The 20,108-nt window shown below is 31.7% G+C and overlaps 2 protein-coding genes across 8 annotated transcripts; one reads left to right on the forward strand and one right to left on the reverse strand.

The window, feature by feature from the left end:
* Nucleotides 1-5,671: 5,671 nt before the first annotated feature.
* LOC103500226 (telomere repeat-binding protein 4) lies at nt 5,672-9,967 on the forward strand. Of its 4 annotated transcripts, none has more exons than XM_008463462.3 (10): nt 5,672-5,989; nt 6,695-6,833; nt 6,921-7,737; nt 7,864-8,079; nt 8,185-8,241; nt 8,344-8,423; nt 8,611-8,855; nt 8,998-9,315; nt 9,404-9,467; nt 9,548-9,967. In XM_008463462.3, the coding sequence occupies exons 2-10, from the start codon at nt 6,753-6,755 to the stop codon at nt 9,737-9,739; spliced, it is 2,070 nt and encodes a 689-aa protein (XP_008461684.2). In that variant the 5' UTR covers nt 5,672-5,989; nt 6,695-6,752; the 3' UTR covers nt 9,740-9,967. The 4 variants fall into 4 exon arrangements, with proteins under 4 accessions (XP_008461684.2, XP_008461682.2, XP_008461683.2 ...); XM_008463460.3 differs by having other exon boundaries at nt 5,674-5,989; nt 6,918-7,737; XM_008463461.3 differs by having other exon boundaries at nt 5,674-5,989; nt 6,707-6,833; nt 6,918-7,737.
* A 443-nt stretch (nt 9,968-10,410) lies between these two features.
* Nucleotides 10,411-15,446, reverse strand: LOC103500227 (actin-related protein 5). 4 transcript variants are annotated; one of them, XM_008463463.3, is made up of 12 exons: nt 15,194-15,446; nt 15,023-15,093; nt 14,696-14,820; nt 14,312-14,356; nt 13,477-13,579; nt 13,155-13,264; nt 12,610-12,719; nt 12,433-12,523; nt 11,900-12,340; nt 11,660-11,787; nt 11,119-11,461; nt 10,411-11,046 (listed from the first exon to the last, which is right to left on the reverse strand). In XM_008463463.3, exons 1-12 carry the CDS (start codon nt 15,292-15,294, stop codon nt 10,552-10,554), a joined length of 2,163 nt encoding a protein of 720 aa, XP_008461685.2. In that variant the 5' UTR covers nt 15,295-15,446; the 3' UTR covers nt 10,411-10,551. The 4 variants fall into 4 exon arrangements, with proteins under 4 accessions (XP_008461685.2, XP_050947315.1, XP_050947316.1 ...); XM_051091358.1 differs by lacking the exon at nt 15,194-15,446 and having other exon boundaries at nt 14,752-14,820; nt 15,023-15,064; XM_051091359.1 differs by lacking the exon at nt 15,194-15,446 and having other exon boundaries at nt 13,477-13,584; nt 14,752-14,820; nt 15,023-15,063.
* Between the last annotated feature and the right edge of the window lie 4,662 nt (nt 15,447-20,108).

Raw genomic sequence — 20,108 nt, forward strand, 5'->3', positions numbered from 1 at the left:
TTAATTAATATATAAGATACAATCCAATTACAAAATATTTTATTGGCAAGATTCTTTTTCCATTAGAACTCAATTATTTGGGCAATCATGATCTTAATTCATTTTGTTCTTTGCATTATATTTTAGATTTCCATTGCATATATGTTTACTTTCAATTGTAATTTTGATTTTTTTTTTTAACTTTAATATAGGATAAACTTATTCCATATATTTTTAATTAATCTCAAATTCATGTTTTAAATTAATTGATATTTATCAAATTAGTGGTAAATAATAACAATATTTTTTCTGTAAGAAAAGATTACTATAATTTACAAATTTTATAATGAGAATGGTTATTGAATTAATTTTGTATTTTTCTAGAAAAAAAATATGAACAATGAACTAAGTAAAGATCTATGTTTTAGATTCATAGAAAACCGAGTACACAGACCAAAATGAGATTTTAACTAATAAAAACAAAAATAATAATGGCATAGTTAATTATGTTAAATTTTTACAAACATGAGTATAGCTTAATCAATTAAGACAATTTATTCTGGAATAAAAACTTAGAGGTTTTACTCAAAAAAAAATAATAAATTCTCAACTTGTCATGGAATTAAGAAAATTTTCATTTAAAAATATGAAAAAAATGTTAATTAATTCAATGTTTACAGTTTTATATTAAGATAAAAAAAATGGTTACAAATATAACAATTAGATCTAAAATATCTTTATATATAATATAATACAAAAAAAATTCATAAATTACAAAATTTATTTTGGAAGAATGATAAAATATAGGGAAACTTTTGTAAACGTAACAAAACATCGAACTATTTATGGTTAACAAAGTCTATAAAGTTGGAAATTAGTTTGCTCTTCCATCTTTCTTCTTTTCCTCGCGACTTCTTTCATGGTCTTTCTCTTATGATTTCTTTCATCATTTTTCTTCTTTTCCTTTTTTTCTGTTGCTATTTTTTTCCATCGTATTTTTTCTTTTCCTCTTCTTTTTTTTCTGCTACGATTTCTTTCTATTGTCTTTCTCTTTTCTGATTTTTTCTTTACATCGTTTAATCTTTCTATCCTACGTATTTCTTCTTTTCCTCTTTTTTTCGCTGTGATTTCTTTCCATCGTTTTTCTTTTTTTCCTCTTTTTTTACATAATTTAAATTTGGGAAACCAAATCTAAACGACCGTATACAAAAAAAAGTAACAAAATCTAAAAGATCGTGTGTAAAGAATTTTGAAAAAATAATCATTTATATTGCAGTAGCCAAATGTAAACGATTGTGTAAAAAGAATAAAAGATCGTGTATAAAGAATCTTGAAAAAAAATCATTTGGATTGGAGAAGCCAAATGTAAACGATCGTATAAAAAAAATAAATTATCGTTTAGAGAAATCTAAATGATCTTGTACCGAAAAAATTAAAAAAAAATTAGTGTACCGAAAGAATTAAAAAAATTTTGTGTACCAAATTTTGAAAAAAAAAAATCGTTTAGATTTGGGGCCAAATCTAAAAGATCAAATCTAAACGCTAACCAAATTAAATGATCGTGTAACAAAATTAAACAATAGAATTGAAAAGATAAATTGTAACTATATCTAAACGATCGCGTAACAAACAATAATCAAATCTTAACGATCGCAAATATATTAAGCGCATTGTTGATGACATGGTTGACGGGGCATTTTTGATATTTTACATGGTGGACCTCTGGGTTTTTTCCGTTCTTGGAATTGTTCTATAAAGTGAAAATATTTTGCTCCTTTGTTATATTTTTTAGAAGACCCAAAATATATCTCTAATAGGAACTTATTACAATTAGATGTTGCTATATTAATTTTTTTTAAAATGCTGAAATTGTTAAAGGAAAATTTTCATAAATATAATAAACTACTAAAATATTTACGGGCCCGTGTAAAAAAACCCGTAAAGTTAGTCATTTTTAAATATTTCAGGTTTATTCTTCCATCTTTCTTCTCTCTCGCTCCAACTTTTCTATCGTCTTTCTTTCTTGCCTCTTCTTTTTCAAAGATTTATTTCTATCGTCTTTCTTATTTTTCTTTTTTTTTTTCACCATCTTTCTTATTTTTCTCTCTTTTTTTTTTCACCATCTTTCTTCCTTTTCGTTTCTTTTTTTTCCCTGTAATTTCTTTCTATATTTCTTTTTAAGTCGTTTAGATTAAGATAACCAAATTGATTGTGTATAAATAATCTTGAAAAAATTTTACGCTATTTAGATTTAAGGTAACAAAATCTAAAAGATTGTGTATAAAGAATGTTGAAAAAAATTGTTTGGATTGAACTAGTCAAATCTAAACGATCGTGTAAAAAAATAAAACAATCGTGTATCAAAAGAATTAAAAAAAATTTGTTTAGCCAAATCTAAGCGATCGTGTACCAAAGAATCTTGAAAAAATAAACGATTGTGTAAATAAATATAACGATCATGTACCCAATTTTGAAAAAATTCGTTTAGATTTGAAGCAACCAAATTTAAACAATCGTGTGGTTAAATCTAAGCGATCGTGTAACCACGATAGAATTGAAAAAATAAATCGTTTAAATTTGGTTATCTAAATCTAAACGATTGACGTATACCAAATGATAGTCAAATCTAGACGATCGTGTACCAAATATATTACACACGTTGTTGATGGTGTGGTTCACGATGTATTTTTAGTATTTTCCATTGTAGACTCGTAGGTTTTTTTTCATTTTTTGAATTGTTCTATACCGTGTAAAATATTTACAATTTTGTTATATTTTTTTAAAAAATCCCACCGTTAAATATTGCAATTATGCTACTAATAATATATTAAAAAAACAGTGGTTTATGAAAAAAAAATTCTTAATCATAATAATAAAAAAAATTAAGGCTTTTTTTAATACTATACTTTTAACTAATTAACCTTTTAAATTTCGACTATCATCTTTACATTATGTTATTGTTGATGTTGACTAAAACGTCACACTTTTTTTTTTTTTTTTCCTTTTATTGAGATATGTCAAAGGTCATTTTAGCATACATATATATATCCGAATAATTATTAAATGTCATTCCATATTTCTCATATTTCTTAGAATAGTTATATATATATATATATATATATATATATATATATATATATATATATAAAGTAAGTTTTATACGTTAAGTAAACATTTCAAACTTTATTTAGTAAATTCTAAATATAAACATATTTCCCTTTTACAATTCAATGTCTTGATTATTATCAAATGGTCAAAATGGATGGGTTCATCTAATAAATAACAAAAAAAAAAAAAATCAACTTTTTATTTTAGACCTTGGAGTATTATCTTTTAAAGAGTATTTAGATTTATAATTTAAACATCATCCTCTATACTCTTGTTGGAAGATACTTATATTATGTAAGTTTTTTTGTTAGGTAATACAAACTGAAATCTAGAGAAAGACCAAAAAAAAAAAAAAAAAAAGAAAGAAAGAAAAAAGAAAAAAAGCAAAATAGCAAAATTTTCAAAAACTATTTTAAAATAGTGAACCTACCAAAAAAAAATTGTGGTCTATAAACCCTAAACCCACAACAATAAATGTTTAATAGTAGCTATATAGTCTATAAAGATTAAATAAAACCTCAAACCTTTTGAGTTCCATTATTAAAGGTCTCTAATTAACTCAACCAAAATTGACCACAAAGATGATAAAGATTGAAATATAGACATGTTGGCTCTTCAAGTCCTAAAATAAAACCAATTAAAAATGGAATATCATTTGACATTAAAACTTTGAAATATGTTCAATTTTAATTTTTTATCTTTTACTATGGTCTAATTCTTGTTCTTATATTTAGACTAGTTCCTTTTTTTATATTTTTTTTTTATCTGTGACACAACTATTTAATTAATTTCAATAAATGTTAATTTTAAGTGATTAAATTTAAGATCTAACAAAAAGCATATAAGCTCATATAAAAATTTTGATTTTACTTTCTTTTATATTCATGTTTTAAAAACTAAAATCAATATCTAAAAATTATTGTGTTTTAAATCGGGCTAAAATGACAACTTCTTTATCTAATATTCAATGCAAATCATAGTAAAAATAATGAAAAAAAATAGACGTAATTTTTCAAAAACAAAACATAAAAGTCAAATGGTTACCGAACCACAAATATAACCTAAAAATTGAAAATTATAAAAAGCATAAAAACTAACATGGAAAAAACATGAAAATACATCAAAGACATTTAAACCAAATAGTAATAATAACAAGAAGAAGAAGAATAATATTCGAAAAGAGATTCCAAAATGTATGGAAACCCGACCCGAAAAAAAGGGTCCAGGGGAGGGAATGCGGGGCCCAAAAGAGACACGTGGTGACAGGGGAAGGGTCTATCCAATAAAAAAACAATTGGCGTATAGTAAAGCGCGCTTTATCTATCCACCTGTCTGGACGAGACGTGTCCCACACGGATAATGCTAAATTCCTTTTCTTTTTTTTTTTTTCTTTCATTTTCTTTTTTTCAACTATTTTATTTTATTTTATTTTTCTTAAATAAAAAAGAAAAGAAAGAAAAGAAAGGAAATGAATGGGATATCCGCAAACCACTTTGGTCCACTCGTCTATCCATACTCTTACGCCTCTCTCTTCACCACATTTTTTTCTTCAATTATCCCACTTTCTTTTTTAATTTCTTTATGTTTTCCTTTTCTTCTTCTAATTTATTTTTCCAATCAAATTACTACAATTACCATTCATAATTATTATTTTCAAATTAGGTCCACCAAATTGAAACTCCCCCTACTTAACCTTGAATATGACTACACAATGCACCTCCACTAATCAATCTTATTTTATTTTCATGCACAATCATTTTATTTACCCATTTCTCTTTCTTTTTAATCTATACCATCAAAAACCCTTATGGGTATAACTAACCAACCAAATTAAACAAAATTCTCCATGAGTATTTAGGGCTACGAGAGAGTTATTATAGCCCTAGATTACTATAGTTTGTGTTTGGATGTAGGTTGTTTTAGTTTGAGTAAGGTGTAAGCTATTTTAGTTTAAAAATTAAATAGTAAAAACTATATTAAAGAATAAAAAATTATAAATGTAAATTAATAAAAATTGTAACAAATAGTAAATAGGATAGCAAATTGAGGATTTTTGAAATAGTTTTTTGTTGTAGATAATTGAAGACTTTTAAATAATATTTACGGTAGCAAGATTATATAGTCAAACAACCATTTCTCTAATTGATTAGAGATCATTCTCATAATTTTTTATAGAACAAAAAAATTGGATTTTGATTAAAAGGATGAAGGAAAAGAAAAAAAAAAAAGGAAAGAGAGAACCACTATATATATATTTTGTTTAAAATTTTTAATATGTTGGTTTATTTGAATAATAATTATAATAAGAGAGAGAGAGAGAGAGAGAGAGAGAAGAAGGTTGCGTATGGGGAAAAAAGGAAGCCACGTGGCAAAAGGTAAGTTGAAAGGAGTGGGAGTTATTACGTTAAGAACCAGTCTCTCTCGATTTTTACACGGAAAAATATGAAAAGAAATAAAAAGAAAGGGTTTTGGTGGGTTTAACCCGATATAGCCGGTTACCGCGATGGCTGTCCACCGGATGTGCCGGTTTCGTGGTCAAACATTTTAGGATATATGTCTGTAAGAGGTTTTAGCCACTGTTTATGTTCTTCCTTTTTTCTTTTCTTCACAACACCACAGGGGTTTTTCATTTTCTCTTCTCCAATTCTCTCTCTCTCTCTCCCTCTCCCTCTCTCTCTCTCTTACCCAAATCAAATTTTAATTCTCAAATTTCTTTCTTTGGGATTTGTGTTCTTTAAAATTTTATGGATCTCTTCCCTTTTCTCCCCACTGGATTTTGGATCTTCCCTTTCAATTCCCTCTGATTTTCTTACATTTCTCTTCTTCCTCTTCTTCGAATTTGAAATCTTAGCTTGAATTTGGATCTGGCTTTGATTGAATCATTAGGATCCTTCTTCTACAGGTGAGTTTTCTTTTTTTCTGCTCAGAGATTTTCTCGGAGTTTTGGATTTTATGTTTTGGGTCGTGTTCTTCGGGTTGTTTGGTTCTCGCAAAATATGGGAATCTGTCTGGATTTTGGTTTTTTTTTTTCTTTTACATGGGTTTTTGGGTTGTTCGTGGTATTTCTGTCGGAATTTGAACGATTGGGTCTCTTCAGAAATTGTCCCAAGTTCGTAAGCTATGATTTTGGGTTTAAGATCGGATCCAGTTGAATTGTTTGAAATTCGTTTGGTTTTGGTTGATCCGATGTTCTCTGTTTGGTTTATGTGTCTCTTGAAGCAAGTAACTTATGAATTGGGGTTTTTGATTTGGAGGTTTTGGAATTGGGTTTTGTTTCGGAATTCTGAATTCTTAGTGGGTTTTCCATTTCTCCAATCTCTAGTTGAAATTTTGATTTCCAGTTCGAGTTTATTTGAATGTTTCTTTCAATTCTAAATCTGGGTTTTTTCTTGTTTTTTGTTCTTGCTGACATTGTTAATTTTGGGAAGTCTTCCTTTGCTTAGATGGGGTTTAACAAGGGAAAGATATAAGATCATTGCTTTCACATTGTTGTTGTAAAGCTAATTGTGGCAGCCTTTTTGTCTTTTTCGTATTCGTGTTTGTGTATGATGTTTTGGCTGCGTAGAGTTTCAAATTTGAATGATTCTGTTGTTTTGATGATTACCAGTGAAACTGGCAGATCTCTCTGCGTTTGATGAGTTTTTACCACAATGAATGCCTAAGATATGGTGATGAAGAAGAGATTGGATAATGGATTCAATGGCTTTTCGAATTGGACCGTGCCGAGAGGTCCGAGATCTCTTAGAGTGAGTAAAATTCCATCTTTAGATCTCTCTGTATATCTTTTCTGATTTGTTGAACTGCAACTCAAGTTTTGTCTTTGATTCTAGAAGAAGGTTCATCGAAAGAAAGATTTCGAAGATGGCCAGATCTGCGCAATTGAATTGCTGGCTTCTTTAGCGGGGAAGCTTCTGCAGGATGGCGAAAGCACAGCCTGCAGTAATACGTCGGATGGAGATCACTCGGTGATTGGCACAAATGTCGTCAAGGAAGAACGGTCGAGTGAAGAGAAAGCTTTTAAGGTGGAATGTTGTGATGGTGGTAGCAGCCAAAGTTGTGATCTTGATTTAGAGAAGACTGATCAGAAGCAAAATCTGAACAAACTCCAGTATGTAGATAATAATACTGTTTTGGATTGTACTTCAGTCGTCGTAAATTCTAACAGCTCAGACGAGGCCTGTGGTGATGTTAAGCCTGTGATTCACAAGTCGGAGTTCGAAGATTATAGCACGAAACCAGAGGAAGACTCCCCTGATTTTCTAGAAACAACAGATACTGGTATGAACATTGTTAATGAAGAACATGAAGCCAAAGGATTTGGAATCGGATTTCAAAAGATAACTGATTCACACAATTCTAAGGATTTGAAGAAGTCCTATGGAAAATTATCAACTATGGTCAATTCAAGCTTCAAAACTAAATTGCCCTTGTCAACAGATGCCATTCGTAGTTCATTTTCCAGATATAGGAATTACCTTAAGTTAGCAAGTAGAGATGATGATGAAAAATTTAGGTCCAATAAATCTAGCATTCACTCAAACACGTATAGGCCTCCATCGCGAATTGCAGGTCGACGAATAAGGAAATTACTGAATTCGAAACACTGGAAAGTAGCTCCAAAACTGAAGGATTGTGAGGTTGCCAGATCTGGTGAGATTTCTTGTTGTTTCTACCACTTTTGAGGTGTCTGTGTGAAATAGTTTGACCACAATGTTCAAGTTTTTGTCTTAGACTGAAATGTCTGTCTTTATAACTTACCATTCGTTTTTGCAACAGAATCTATAGGCGAAGAAGCAAGGAACCCTTTTCGCAAGAGAAAACTATATTTTAACAGTGAGAGATACCAGGATAGTCTTTACAAAAGGAGGAGATTTTTCGACCGAAGCTCCATGGTGAATTCTGATGGAGGAATGAGCAGTGAAAGCGTAACCAACTCTCCTGAAAAGAGCGTCCACATCGATAAGTCTAGTTTAGCTGCAATATTGCATGGAGGTCCTTAGCTAACTTATTACTTGAATTTTGTAGTCCTTTATGAATTGTCAAACCAGCATTTCTGTTCTCCAGTAATCTCATAAATTTCCTTGGTGTATTATGCAGCAAGTGTTCAACCATCATCAGGTCAACAAGCATCCTTTCTCTCCAAAGATGCTCATGGTATGAACATTTCCTTGCAACTCAACATATTTCTTTTGTCCATCTCGCAAATTTGGTAACATACGGTTGGTTTCTCATCATCTGGTTGGGGTTGTTTGACAGTAAAATTTAGCATTAGATCATTCAAGGTGCCAGAACTATTTATTGATGTCCCCGAAAACGCAACTGTTGGTTCCCTGAAGGTAAAATGAAGTGCAGTTCACCTGATAATTTTTTTTTTAACTTGTAAACAAAATGTAACTTTCTATTGATGAAAGTGCCAAGAAGCCATGAATTTGTACATTGAACTTCTTTAAGTGAATGAAGAATGTTGGTAAAGGACCTTGGAATTTTCCTAAAGCAGTTTTTTTGTTATGTTACTTTCTCCAGAAGATAGTACTTGAGGCAGTAACTGCTATTCTCAAGGATGGATTACACGTCGGGGTTCTTGTTCACGGGAAAAAGGTTAGAGATGATAACAGAACCCTGTTGCAGACAGGACTTACCTGTAAAGATAATTTGGATACTGTCGGTTTCACGCTGGAGCCAAATCTTGTGCATAATACTACACCGGCTTTGTGTTCTGAGGATCCCCCTCAGATATTAGCATGTGACATGACTGAACTTCCACCCAGGTATTACCATTGCGTTTATTTCATTCTATCTCGAGATTTCAGAGGGCTCGGGAAACATTTGTAATTGTTTCTAGTCAGTTCCTATCCTTGGATTGGGGTAGCTTCTGTCTGATGGCCTATATGCTGTTCAATTTCTTTACAGCTCTCCTGTAAATCCTGTTTCGAGCTCGGTAATACTAGATGTCGCCTTACCAAATAATTCATTGACCAACTCCCAAAACCAAGATGAAAATAAACACGAACTGATTACTACCAGCATTGACAAGTTACCTGACAATTCTTTACAAGATTGCAAAGCTTTGGTTCCTGTACCAGAAATGACTATGGAAGCATTAGCTGCAGTTCCCTTGAATCCAAAATCTAAGCGTTCAGAAGTTATACAGCGTCGAACCAGGAGACCCTTCTCCGTTTCAGAAGTAGAAGCGCTGGTTCAGGCTGTTGAGGAGCTAGGAACTGGAAGGTTTGACAATACTCTCTAACAACATAATTGACCTTGTGCACGAAGCATGAGTTGAAACCAATCTAATCAGTGTATTACCTTTTTGCAGGTGGCGGGATGTTAAATTCCGTGCATTTGAGAATGCAGATCACCGAACTTACGTGGATTTGAAGGTGGTTTTCCGTTTCCTTAACAAATATGTGTTATGATTACTCTTTAAATAAAATTTTAACCCGATGAGGATGTGTTGCAGGATAAATGGAAAACCTTGGTTCACACGGCAAGAATATCGCCTCAGCAGAGAAGGGGAGAGCCTGTCCCGCAAGAACTTCTGGACCGGGTGCTGGCTGCACATGCTTATTGGTCGCAACATCAGGCAAAGCAACATGGTTCCAAGCATCTTCAAGCTGGAGTCGTGAAGGCCATTGAGGGCTCCAGCAGTTAAGCTTGTCGTCGAAAAGAAATTTCCCACATATAATGTAAAAAGGAATAGTAGGTATATTTGACACTTTGCTGTAATCAATCAAGGCAAATTGTAAGCATGATTTTAATTTCTTGTATTCTCTCACACTTCGATTCATTGTTTAGATTTCCCATTTGGGAAGAATTGTCATTTGTAAATATGATTCTTGTAATAATGAGATTCTAACAGAATTCTTTCTGTGTTTAGATATTCAGTGTATTCAGTTTTATTGTAGTTTATCAATATCATGAAACTCAACTGTAAATCTAAAGTCTCTTATTCCTTTTATGATTTACTGAATTATTATACTTATTAAATCTTTGTAGCATTCTTTTAAGCTAAATATGAATATTTTTAGGAATGGACCAAAGTGAGATTGTGTTTAACATTGTATATACTTTATTAGTTAACTAAAAAGGCGGATTTTGAAACAATATAGATATTAAGTTTCTATTCATGTCATCACAATCTCTAATTCCTTAGAACTTAAGGGCATAGTTGTACAGCCTAAAACATAGATCTTGTTCAAGTAAGGTAGTGGAATCTCAAGGTCTAATTTTAACAAAGTTAAACTTTAAAACCAAAATTAACTGCTCAAGTACGACATTGAAAAATGAAATGTTCACCTAAAAATAAATAAATGACTACTGAAATGGCAGGTAATCTGCAAAGAACATGTATTAATTATCGACATTGTATATTGAAACATGTCAGATCATGGGACAGTAAGTAGTATGCATCAATTACACATGAATTATCAAAGATACGGCAGCCATCATCAAACTTAAAATTTACTAAAGAGAGTACCGTAATTGGTATCTGCGAAGCCAATCCTCCCCCTTCTCATAATAATCCAACCTACTGAAAGTCTGTGTTGTGAATTGTGAAGCAGCAGCATAAACAGAGGCCCCTCGCCATGCATCGAGAATTGGATCCAGCGCTCTGACCACCCTAATAGGTGATCCACATGGCCTAATCATCCGAATTCCAGCCTCTAATCGTTCCCTTATTCCAGGAAAAAGACAACTCCCTCCTGTAATGAGTATTGAATTGGTTAATCTTTCTGCAATATCGTCACTGTAAGATGGCAACCTACGTAATGAGACGCCAGTCATTTCATCCAATCCTGTCTGGTCAACTCCAATCCAGTTGGGATGAAATAGAATTTCAGGACACCGAAACCTTTCGACCCCCATAACTATCTGGAAGTCTTCCTTGGTAAGTGGACGAAATTTTGGCATTTCGGTTGTTTGAACATCTGACTTTGGAACAAAAGTGGGGTCTATGTCCTAATAATAGTAGTATGATATTAGACTTGAAATCAGTAATAGGAAAAGCAGACTCGGTAAGTGGGTACTGACCTGAAGCCTAGATGATAAACGAACCAATTCAGCTTCATCCTCATCGGGGCCTTCATCGTCTTCGTCATTGTTATCTTTGCTCATAAGTTTATAAAGCTGCCAGTCTTCATCTCTTGCACCAAAGGTGTCCTCACCCTTCCCACGATCAAAGGCTGCTGTTGTTAAAAGCCGCATTCTCTCTCTCTGGGCAGCATTCAGTCTCTCACCACGTCCTACTCCTCCAGACACATTATGCCCATTTGTATGGCCTCCATTAGTCTTGAGTCGTTTTCGCTGCTCCACTTTTTCAGAAAGCTCCTTGTATTTGACACGCAGTTCCTCTAAATAAAGCTCAGGATTCTCCCTAGAAGAGAAGAAATATGAAAGGAAAAGAAGGCATTAAAATAGTAATTCATAGCAACAAATCCAGTATAATAGCATCGTAGTACTGGAACCCTTTAACTGAACAATGGTAACTTCCAGCACAGCAAGCACAATATTATTAATAATTTGAGTCCTCTGAAGACTAAAATTGTGAAGGTTGGAAGACATTGGTACGCACATTCTCCTTTCTTCATCTAGCTGGTTTCTCCTTTCTCGTTCCAACTCTATTTCATAACGTTTCTGCTTTGCTCGCTGCCGTCCTTCCGATGTGGTTTTGAGAAACAATTGTCTTCTTTTCTCCTTGAGCTGCCAAGGAACACGATCATGTTTATACAATGTATGACAGTGGTGAACAATAAAAATAATCAAATACATAAAATATTCAGGCCCTTATCATGCATATACAGCTTTCTTTTACCTGCTCAGGTGAAAGCACGTCATCAGGGACATTGATGAGATGAAACTTCTCATTTATAGCATCAGCATGATCCTCATTTTCTGCTTGCTCATCCTTCGGTTCACCCTTTGCTTTCCGCAAAGATTGTGTTGCTTTGGTCAGAGCAGACTCAATTTCTTGCTTAGAGATGTACCCAGTCTCTGACAAGAAAGATGGAATATCATCCTCTGCCACTTGCACAAGCTGATGCAAAAGAAACTCCAAACCACGCACTTCATTTTCTAGCTCATTGATCCTCGAAGATCTTTTTGCTTCAGCCATTTCTCTCAATCGTTGCCCTTGTTTCTCCTTAATTGCAGCCTTTCTCGCAATCTCTTCTTCTGAAGGAGGCTCTTCAGTAGGTGGTGGAATCCATGGGAGCTGCCAACACCTAGTTTTCTCTTCCGCTTCCTTGGTCCCTTTCTGTTCGTAGACATAGTATTCATAACTGAATGAAGGGATGGATACACACGCAATGGTGGCAATAACAATAGCAATAAAGCCAAGAAGGCTACCTGAAACAATTGAGCCTCTAATGCATAATCTGAAGCTATATAGCAATGCTCCATCTTCAGATCTTCAACCTTCTCCCACGTGAATCGGGCCCTGTTGCATGAACTATAAGTATGACTTTTTTTCCTTCCTTTTACCCAACTTTCACCCACTAAACATGTTAAATGAATTGAACTTACATGTGATGAGGATATTTGAGTGAAAGAAGTTGCTTTAGAGAATCAGTCACATGGTATCCGCCAATATTTGTTCTGCAGCATCCTTTATAAACAGGCTCCCCATCAATGAACTGATAATGATGACCAGTGATAAAACTATCAAAGACTATTAAAATCAAACGTCGAAGATGCAATTCATAATAGCCAATAATAAAAATTATGCATGATTAGCACAACTAGAAACATCATTGTTGAGAGAAAATGGAATAAAACATAAATGTTGAAGAAAGAAAATGCAATAGACACTTGAATCATAAGCAAGAAAGTTTGTATGGACTAGAAATGATATCATTACCAACTCAAGCATTGATAAGGTCAGAAAGATCAATAGGTGAATCAACACAAGCAAGTACGCTCATACACACAGTGACAGCCGGCATAGAAGTAGGAAAACCAATTGACCATGTATTTAACCCTTGTTGAATCAGAATCAACAACTTCACTCAAATGATAGAAAGTAAAACAACTCATGAACTCTAGTAAGAGGATTAAAGAACAAAGCAAACCGGAATAACATGGCTTGCGGTAAATCCTGGGCATATAGCAAGGCCATCTTTATCGCATATCCCAAGTTGTTGGTTGTACAAATAGCTGAATGCTGCATCAACACCAAATGCTGCAGTAATGGCAAATAAGGTAAGTAGAGCCATTCCGCCAAGTATTATAAATAAATTTAATTATAGCTTATGTATAGAGGTACAAGTCAAACATAATATCTTAAGTTTTAATCTGTAGCAGCAGAAAAGGACGGCCACAGCAGTAAAGAGCTTGAAAACACTACTGCAGAAAGATTACGATTCTCAACCGTTAATTCAATAAGGACCATACCTATTGAAGGAACTCCATAGGTTTCAAATAAAAGCTCTGCCATTTTACTACGAGATTGAACTGGATTGCATACACATTCTGTTATCAGGACAGGGTGATCAATCTGCTCTGCCCTCAAAGGAACATAAATCAAATTAAGAAATTCATTGAAAAATAAAAGTTAGGGAAATGTAAAGAAACATTATTTGAAATTATAAGGAAAATAGATCTTCAAATTAGTGGTAAAAAGAAAGAAAAAGATTAATTGGAGTTAAACTTGTAACACGAAGAAGAATAATGAATATTGAATCATAAAAACTAATGCCTACCTGTTTCACCAAGTTTAAGTTGTATTCTATACCATCATTAATGTCTAAACTATTTGAAATTTCAAATCCAAGTAAAGATTATGAATTAAAATTCATCGCACCACATATAAACTCCGAATCTGTTGTTGATCATTGCAAAAAGAAATAACATAATTTCCAAAAGGAATTTTCGAATAATGCACCCAAAGAGAGAAGTCATGCTAAAATACATAAAATTTCAAATCTCTTCCCACAAAGCAAATCCTATTTAGACCCGATGTTCTTTCCTATTTTTTCACAACCAAATATTCCAAAGAGCACAAAACCAATGCGCCCTACCCAAGAAAGCTTACTCCATCATCATATATGTCTAAGCAATGAACTAAAGATATGCCAAAAGTCTACCAAAATAAAAGGATTAATGTGAGAAATCAAAGGTACACACAAAAAGCTTGCTCCATTATCATATATGTTTGAACAAGAAAGCAATGAGGTACAACAGAACAAGGTACCAGAAAGAGGTTGAAACTTAATGTTTGCACAATTACCTCTGCTCCACTTGCTCCCAGCCGATCAAATCCAAAGTCAAGAACCTAGAAGATGCAAGGAAATATTAAAAAGCTACAACCTTATATTCTCCAGGTTCGTATAAGTATACACAGATATGCACTAACACCATTATTCCTTCTCCTAATATTTTTTACACATTTCTTCTCTTTCCCACCTATGATTATCTTTGAGTTACAATGAAATTAACAAGTTCAGACAATGCATTTAATTCATACATGTAGGTCATAATTTTCCTTTTCATTCAATGAGGCACCTCTTAAATGAAAGTGTTTGTTTTATACCTCAGTTGAATTATGCTTATGTTGGCTTGTATACAGGTTGTTACTAGAAGTGGCAATAGATAAAACAATAATCCAACTTACGTATTCCATAATCTCAAACTGATAAACAACATTGCCATCAAAAGCAGAGCGAGGACCTGAACGTGTGCAATCAAAGTATTTCATCAAAGACGGATCATGATCTCCAACTATAGTAACCGTTTCACCTGAAATGCAATAAGAACAACAGTAGATTACACTTCAATAAAGAACAATACATTTTCCGCACAAGCGGAAGTGGGATAAGAATGAGACAGTAACATCTCCACATAAATGGACAAGTAAAACTAAGCCCCAATTGTAAATACCCATCAAGGATTCTTTCTTCATTTTACTTTGAAAGTGTAAATTCTTCAAAAGTAGACATACCAGTGGCTTTGTGGCGAGGTCTCTGGACAATGTTACGGAAAATAACGCGAGGGTCGGACTCTCCAGCCCATCTGAAAGAATAACACAGAACACAGTTTAATTGAATGTAAAAACAAAAAGAAAGATTGTGGTGCTTATCCTAAGAGTTGAAGCCATGAAAACGGAGACTACCCAATGCGAAAAGCGGAGGCGCCATTGTCGATAACGATGGGAGTGGTAGAAGGGAAGTGATTGAAATCAGATTGTCTCTGAATTTCCGATACGAATGGCATGTTTAACGAGTACAAAAGCTGAAACAGAAAGAAACTGGGAGTTTGGAAGAAGGTTTGTTCTTGTTTGCCCTAGCTTTGCAGCGAACTGAAGAAGAAGAAGAAGAAGAAGAAGAAGAAGAAGGAACAAAGACAAAGCTGAAGGATTCTTTTCGGTTGTTGGAACTTGGAACCGAGCTGACTGGCACGGTCAAGTTGGAAAAAAACCGGCGGTTTACTTGAACCGGTATTTGGTAACTAAAGAAAAAGTCGACATTTGAATATTCCGTGTCTTTGGTTCATAATTTAATTGACGGAGCTATGTTTAACTTTTAACGTGTCGATGACGGAAATTTCAATCTTGATTTTATGGATAGTTTTGAAAAGTTTTGCTGATCACAAGAAATTTTATCTAATTAAAGTTCGTCACGTCATCACACCAAAAATCGAGTCATAGTGGTAATGATAATTTATTTGGTTTGGTTAATTAAATTTTTTTATATCAAACTCAGGCTCCATATACAAAAGTTGAGCCAAGGAAGAAAATGAGCCCAAGCTCAAGCCTATCAAGCAAATGAGTCGAAGCTCAAGTCCAACAAGCAAATGAGCTCAAACTCAATCTCAATAAATAAGTAGATTCAAGCCTAACCTTAAGCCCAACAAAGGGATGAAAATTCTGTATAAATAGTAACTTTGTCATTCTTTTAGAGGATCTTTAGTTGGAGAAAGAATTGAAATTCTGAATGATTTAAAATTCGAATTTCTAAAGTTAAAAGTTCTTATCGACCTCGAGATTACCATCTTCTGAAATATTGAAAACTCGAAAGATTAAACCTTTTTTGAATTCTAAAATATCTTCTTTAAATTTCAAATGATTGAAACTTAAATTAACTTACAGACACAACTTCCTAAAGATCGAAGACCAATAAGTTCTAAGTTTTAATTTATATTCGAGAAAAAACATCAAATGAGTAAATATTAGAGATTGTATCCACTACATTATCCATGAACTACATTTCTCTCGAAATTCCGTGTGAACAATTGGGATAAATTAAAATACGTATGTCAATGAGCAATTTATGATTGTTTATTTATTATGTTACGTGAATTTTTGATAATATAATAGAAATATTGATTCACCTTTTATACCGTTGTTGAACTTATGAAAAGTGGATATATGAAAATGTTAATAAAAATTTAATGTCATGGTCATGTTATTATGTATTAAGTTGGTCTTTTTTTAATACAACAATAATGGAAAGAGGGATTGAACTTTTCACCTTTAGGATCAAAGGTCATACCAATTAGCATAGATCTAAGTTCACTTAGGTATATATATTAATAAAATTGGTCTCTCAAACATTATCTTACATAAATTGTGGAATTGATATTAATATATAATCTAAAGAGTTGGTTGTCATATTCAATCTATAGAAAATCAAAATAGTATTCACACTTCAAGCATAGCTAAAAAGTCAACCATTACTAGATCATATTAATGAATATTGATTCCAACATTTGTCTCGATAATACATGCATCGAAAGAAGTTTATAATATATCTAGAACAAATTTATATCGGTATTTCTAACAATTAAGTTACTCAAGAAAGTATAGGTCTTAATTAATGCAACGAGTGATATAACTCTCAAAATTTAACTATATAATTAATATTTTCAAATAAATATAAATTAAACTTGTTAATAAACAATGAAATGTCATTCTGTTCGAAACTATTCTTCTAAGAGTTGTTGCAATATCATCCATACTATTTTATAAATATTTCAAATTATGAAATTGTGACATAGAAACTAACCGGTTAGAATTTTGAATATAGTGTCATTGACTCAAAACAAAAATTGAAATATGAGTATCATTACATCCATTTGAGTCTCAAATTTCCTTCAAAATTCTAATGATTTTTATTCCGATGGTAGTTTTAAACCAATTGTATGGAATGTGCTACAAAATCGACAAATTAATAATAAAACAAAAACGTAAAAGAATTGATGCACATATTTACATAGTTTATTTATAGTATGTTAGCTATGTCTACAAGCAGAGAAACATCGATATTATTAGAGAAAATATTTTTAGAATACAAATGGTGTCACTAAGGCTAGAGAGTTTATATTATATTGTATGCTTTTCTAAATCTCGGGATCTAATCATAAAGATAAATAATTAAATTAAATATGTTGATACGATTTTGAATAGGTTGATTGTTCGTAGAGCCAGATATATAACAAATTCAAGACACATTCCAACAAAAGGTCGATGCATATTGCAACTTTGAAAACAATAAGAGAACATTATTTAAAGCGGTAAACTGGTTATTATAGTAAATGATTATTATATATGTGGGTTCTAAAACTTTTTTTTTTTTTTTTACATTTATCAACATTTTGTGTCGAATAATATGATATTAAATTCGTCTTTGACCATCGATTCAAATTTTTGGATCAATCAATAATTTAAGACGGTATAAGGACAATATACTTCAAGATTTTGCGTAAGAAATGTCTTTTCTAGTCATAAGTCTTTTATCCCTTTTTTCGTTTAAAATTGAAAAGGTACATCAAAAATAAAAAGTTAGAATGTAACTCTGTGATTTAATAAAACACAAGAGACTATGTTGAAATTTTTTTAGGAAAAAAATTTATCCCGTAAAGTACAACTCCATCATTGTAACAAAAACTTCAAAGAAATGGAGTTCCCCAACTAACATCTTGTCTACATTATGTCATTGTTGTGGAAATGCCAAGTTTTCAGGGCCTTTGGAAGAATTTTTTTAATCCTAATTCTCTTTTTCACTACCTGAGATAGAAATGGTTAGGTTTCTATCGATAATTTTGGGTAAGATTATTAATTTAATTACAAGTGGTTGTTGCAAAATTTAAGGCACCCTTTGGGAGGAGAAAAGGAAAAGACTTTCTTTCCATGTTTGGAACAAGGAACGAAGAGAGAGAAAAGAATATAGTTAATCATATCTTAATCCTCTCTTAATCTTTTTTAATTCTACTCTTTCTTTTCGTGAATCTCTTCTTGATATTTCTCTATCTTCTTCAAAAGTTTGATATTATTATTATTATTATTATTATTATTATTATTATTATTTTAAATTAAGAAATTTATTATTGTTATAATTGTTATTATTAATATTTTTATTGTTTTAATACTATATTTCAAAATAGAGTTATACGATATAATTGATGTTCGTCGTTTAACTACATTCGAAAAAAAAAACATTTGTTTTCAATGCTATTACGTTGGTCATCGTTCTTTTAAATCGATTGTTAACGATGTAATTTTTTCGATATTGTACTTATCACATCAATTTAAAGAAAATACATGTAATTTCTTTCGCACGTAACGCATTAATTAATTTTTTGGCACAGAAAGTTTGCGCACAAAATATTCAAAATTAACATCGTATTTACAAAAGCTAATGGAACATGTTTTCGAATAAAAATTCCAAATTTTGGTAAATAAAATATGAATATTTGAATATTGAATTTACAATACAAATTAAAAAATAATAAATTTTTTTAACTCGATTGTTAACGATACACAATTTCTCAATATTGCACTTACAACATCAATTTAAAGAAAATATATGTAATTTCTTTCACACGTAGTGCATCAATTAATTTTTTGGCACGAAAAACTTACTTACAAAACGTTCAAAATTAAAATCGTATTTACAAAAGCTAATGAAACGTGTTTCCAATAAAAATTTCAAATGTTGGTAAATAAAATATGAATATATATATTTGTGCATTTGATTTACAATACGAATTTAAAAAATATACATTTGTACGAATTAAAAATAATAATAATAAACTTTTTAAAATCGATTGTTAACGATACACAACTTCCCAGTATTGCACTTACAAAATCAATTTAAAGAAAATACATGTAATTTCTTTCATATTTAATGCATCAATTGATTTTTTGGCATGAAAAACTTGCGTACAAAATGTTTAAAATTGACATCGTATTTACGGATGCTAATAAAACATGTTTTTCGATAAAAAATTCAAATTTTGGTAAATAAACTACGAATATTTGTATATTGGATTTACAATATGAATTTAAAAAAAACATTTGTACTAATTTAAAAAAAAATAAAAAAAATTGTCATATTATTCCTTCCCCCAAACAAGAATTATAAATAATATTCCATAATCCTCCCACTTATTTCTTTCCCAAACATGAATTATAAATAATCCATTATAATTCTTCCACTTATTCCTTCCCCAAACAAGAATTATTATAATCATTTCATTTTCATAATCTCCCTTCTCCTTATTTCTTTCATTTCCTCAAACATCCCCTAAATTCTATACATCGTAGCATTTGTGGGAGTATCAAAAGCATATATATCTTTCGAGAAGATGACTTTTTAACAAAGTTGTTGGAATTGACACGTGCTTTTATTAAGGAGAGCTTTAATAATGGATCTTATACTAATGCTTAATCTCTTTCAATATCAATAGTTGTCAAAGTAAGTTCAACCTTCATAATTAATGATGTATTTACATGTAATGTACTGCATAGTTGAATGTTGTTGGCACAAGAGGACTTGGTTGGGGCCATGTTAAAGAAACCATTGTGCTAATATCATTAAGGTCAAAGTCTCAAGAGGTGATCAAATCTTTCCTCTATTCTTTTGTTGAATGGGTGAAAACCATATACTATTGTAATTTGTACAATCATCGTTGAAGACCAAAAAGTTTCTCCATAAGCTTCCTTAGCGAAAGATGCAATGTATTATTGTATCAATCAATTGAAAAATGTTACATAAATTGTATACCTTGTTAGATTGAAGACAACTTTG

This window comes from Cucumis melo, chromosome 10 (genome assembly GCF_025177605.1).
Source record: "Cucumis melo cultivar AY chromosome 10, USDA_Cmelo_AY_1.0, whole genome shotgun sequence".
Classification (NCBI taxonomy): domain Eukaryota; kingdom Viridiplantae; phylum Streptophyta; class Magnoliopsida; order Cucurbitales; family Cucurbitaceae; genus Cucumis; species Cucumis melo.

Bases quoted from the DNA above. Each gene is read 5' to 3' on its own strand.
- LOC103500226 (XM_008463460.3), top strand. From the start codon at position 6,753: ATGGTGATGAAGAAGAGATTGGATAATGGATTCAATGGCTTTTCGAAT. The intron at 7,738-7,863 runs GTGAGATTTCTT...TTTTTGCAACAG, and splicing joins TTGTGAGGTTGCCAGATCTG to AATCTATAGGCGAAGAAGCA. The intron at 9,316-9,403 runs GTTTGACAATAC...ACCTTTTTGCAG, and splicing joins GAGGAGCTAGGAACTGGAAG to GTGGCGGGATGTTAAATTCC.
- LOC103500227 (XM_008463463.3), bottom strand. From the start codon at position 15,294: ATGCCATTCGTATCGGAAATTCAGAGACAATCTGATTTCAATCACTTC. The intron at 12,720-13,154 runs GTTTGCTTTGTT...CATCATTATCAG, and splicing joins CCGCAAGCCATGTTATTCCG to TTCATTGATGGGGAGCCTGT. The intron at 12,524-12,609 runs GTAAGTTCAATT...TTCATGCAACAG, and splicing joins CTCAAATATCCTCATCACAT to GGCCCGATTCACGTGGGAGA.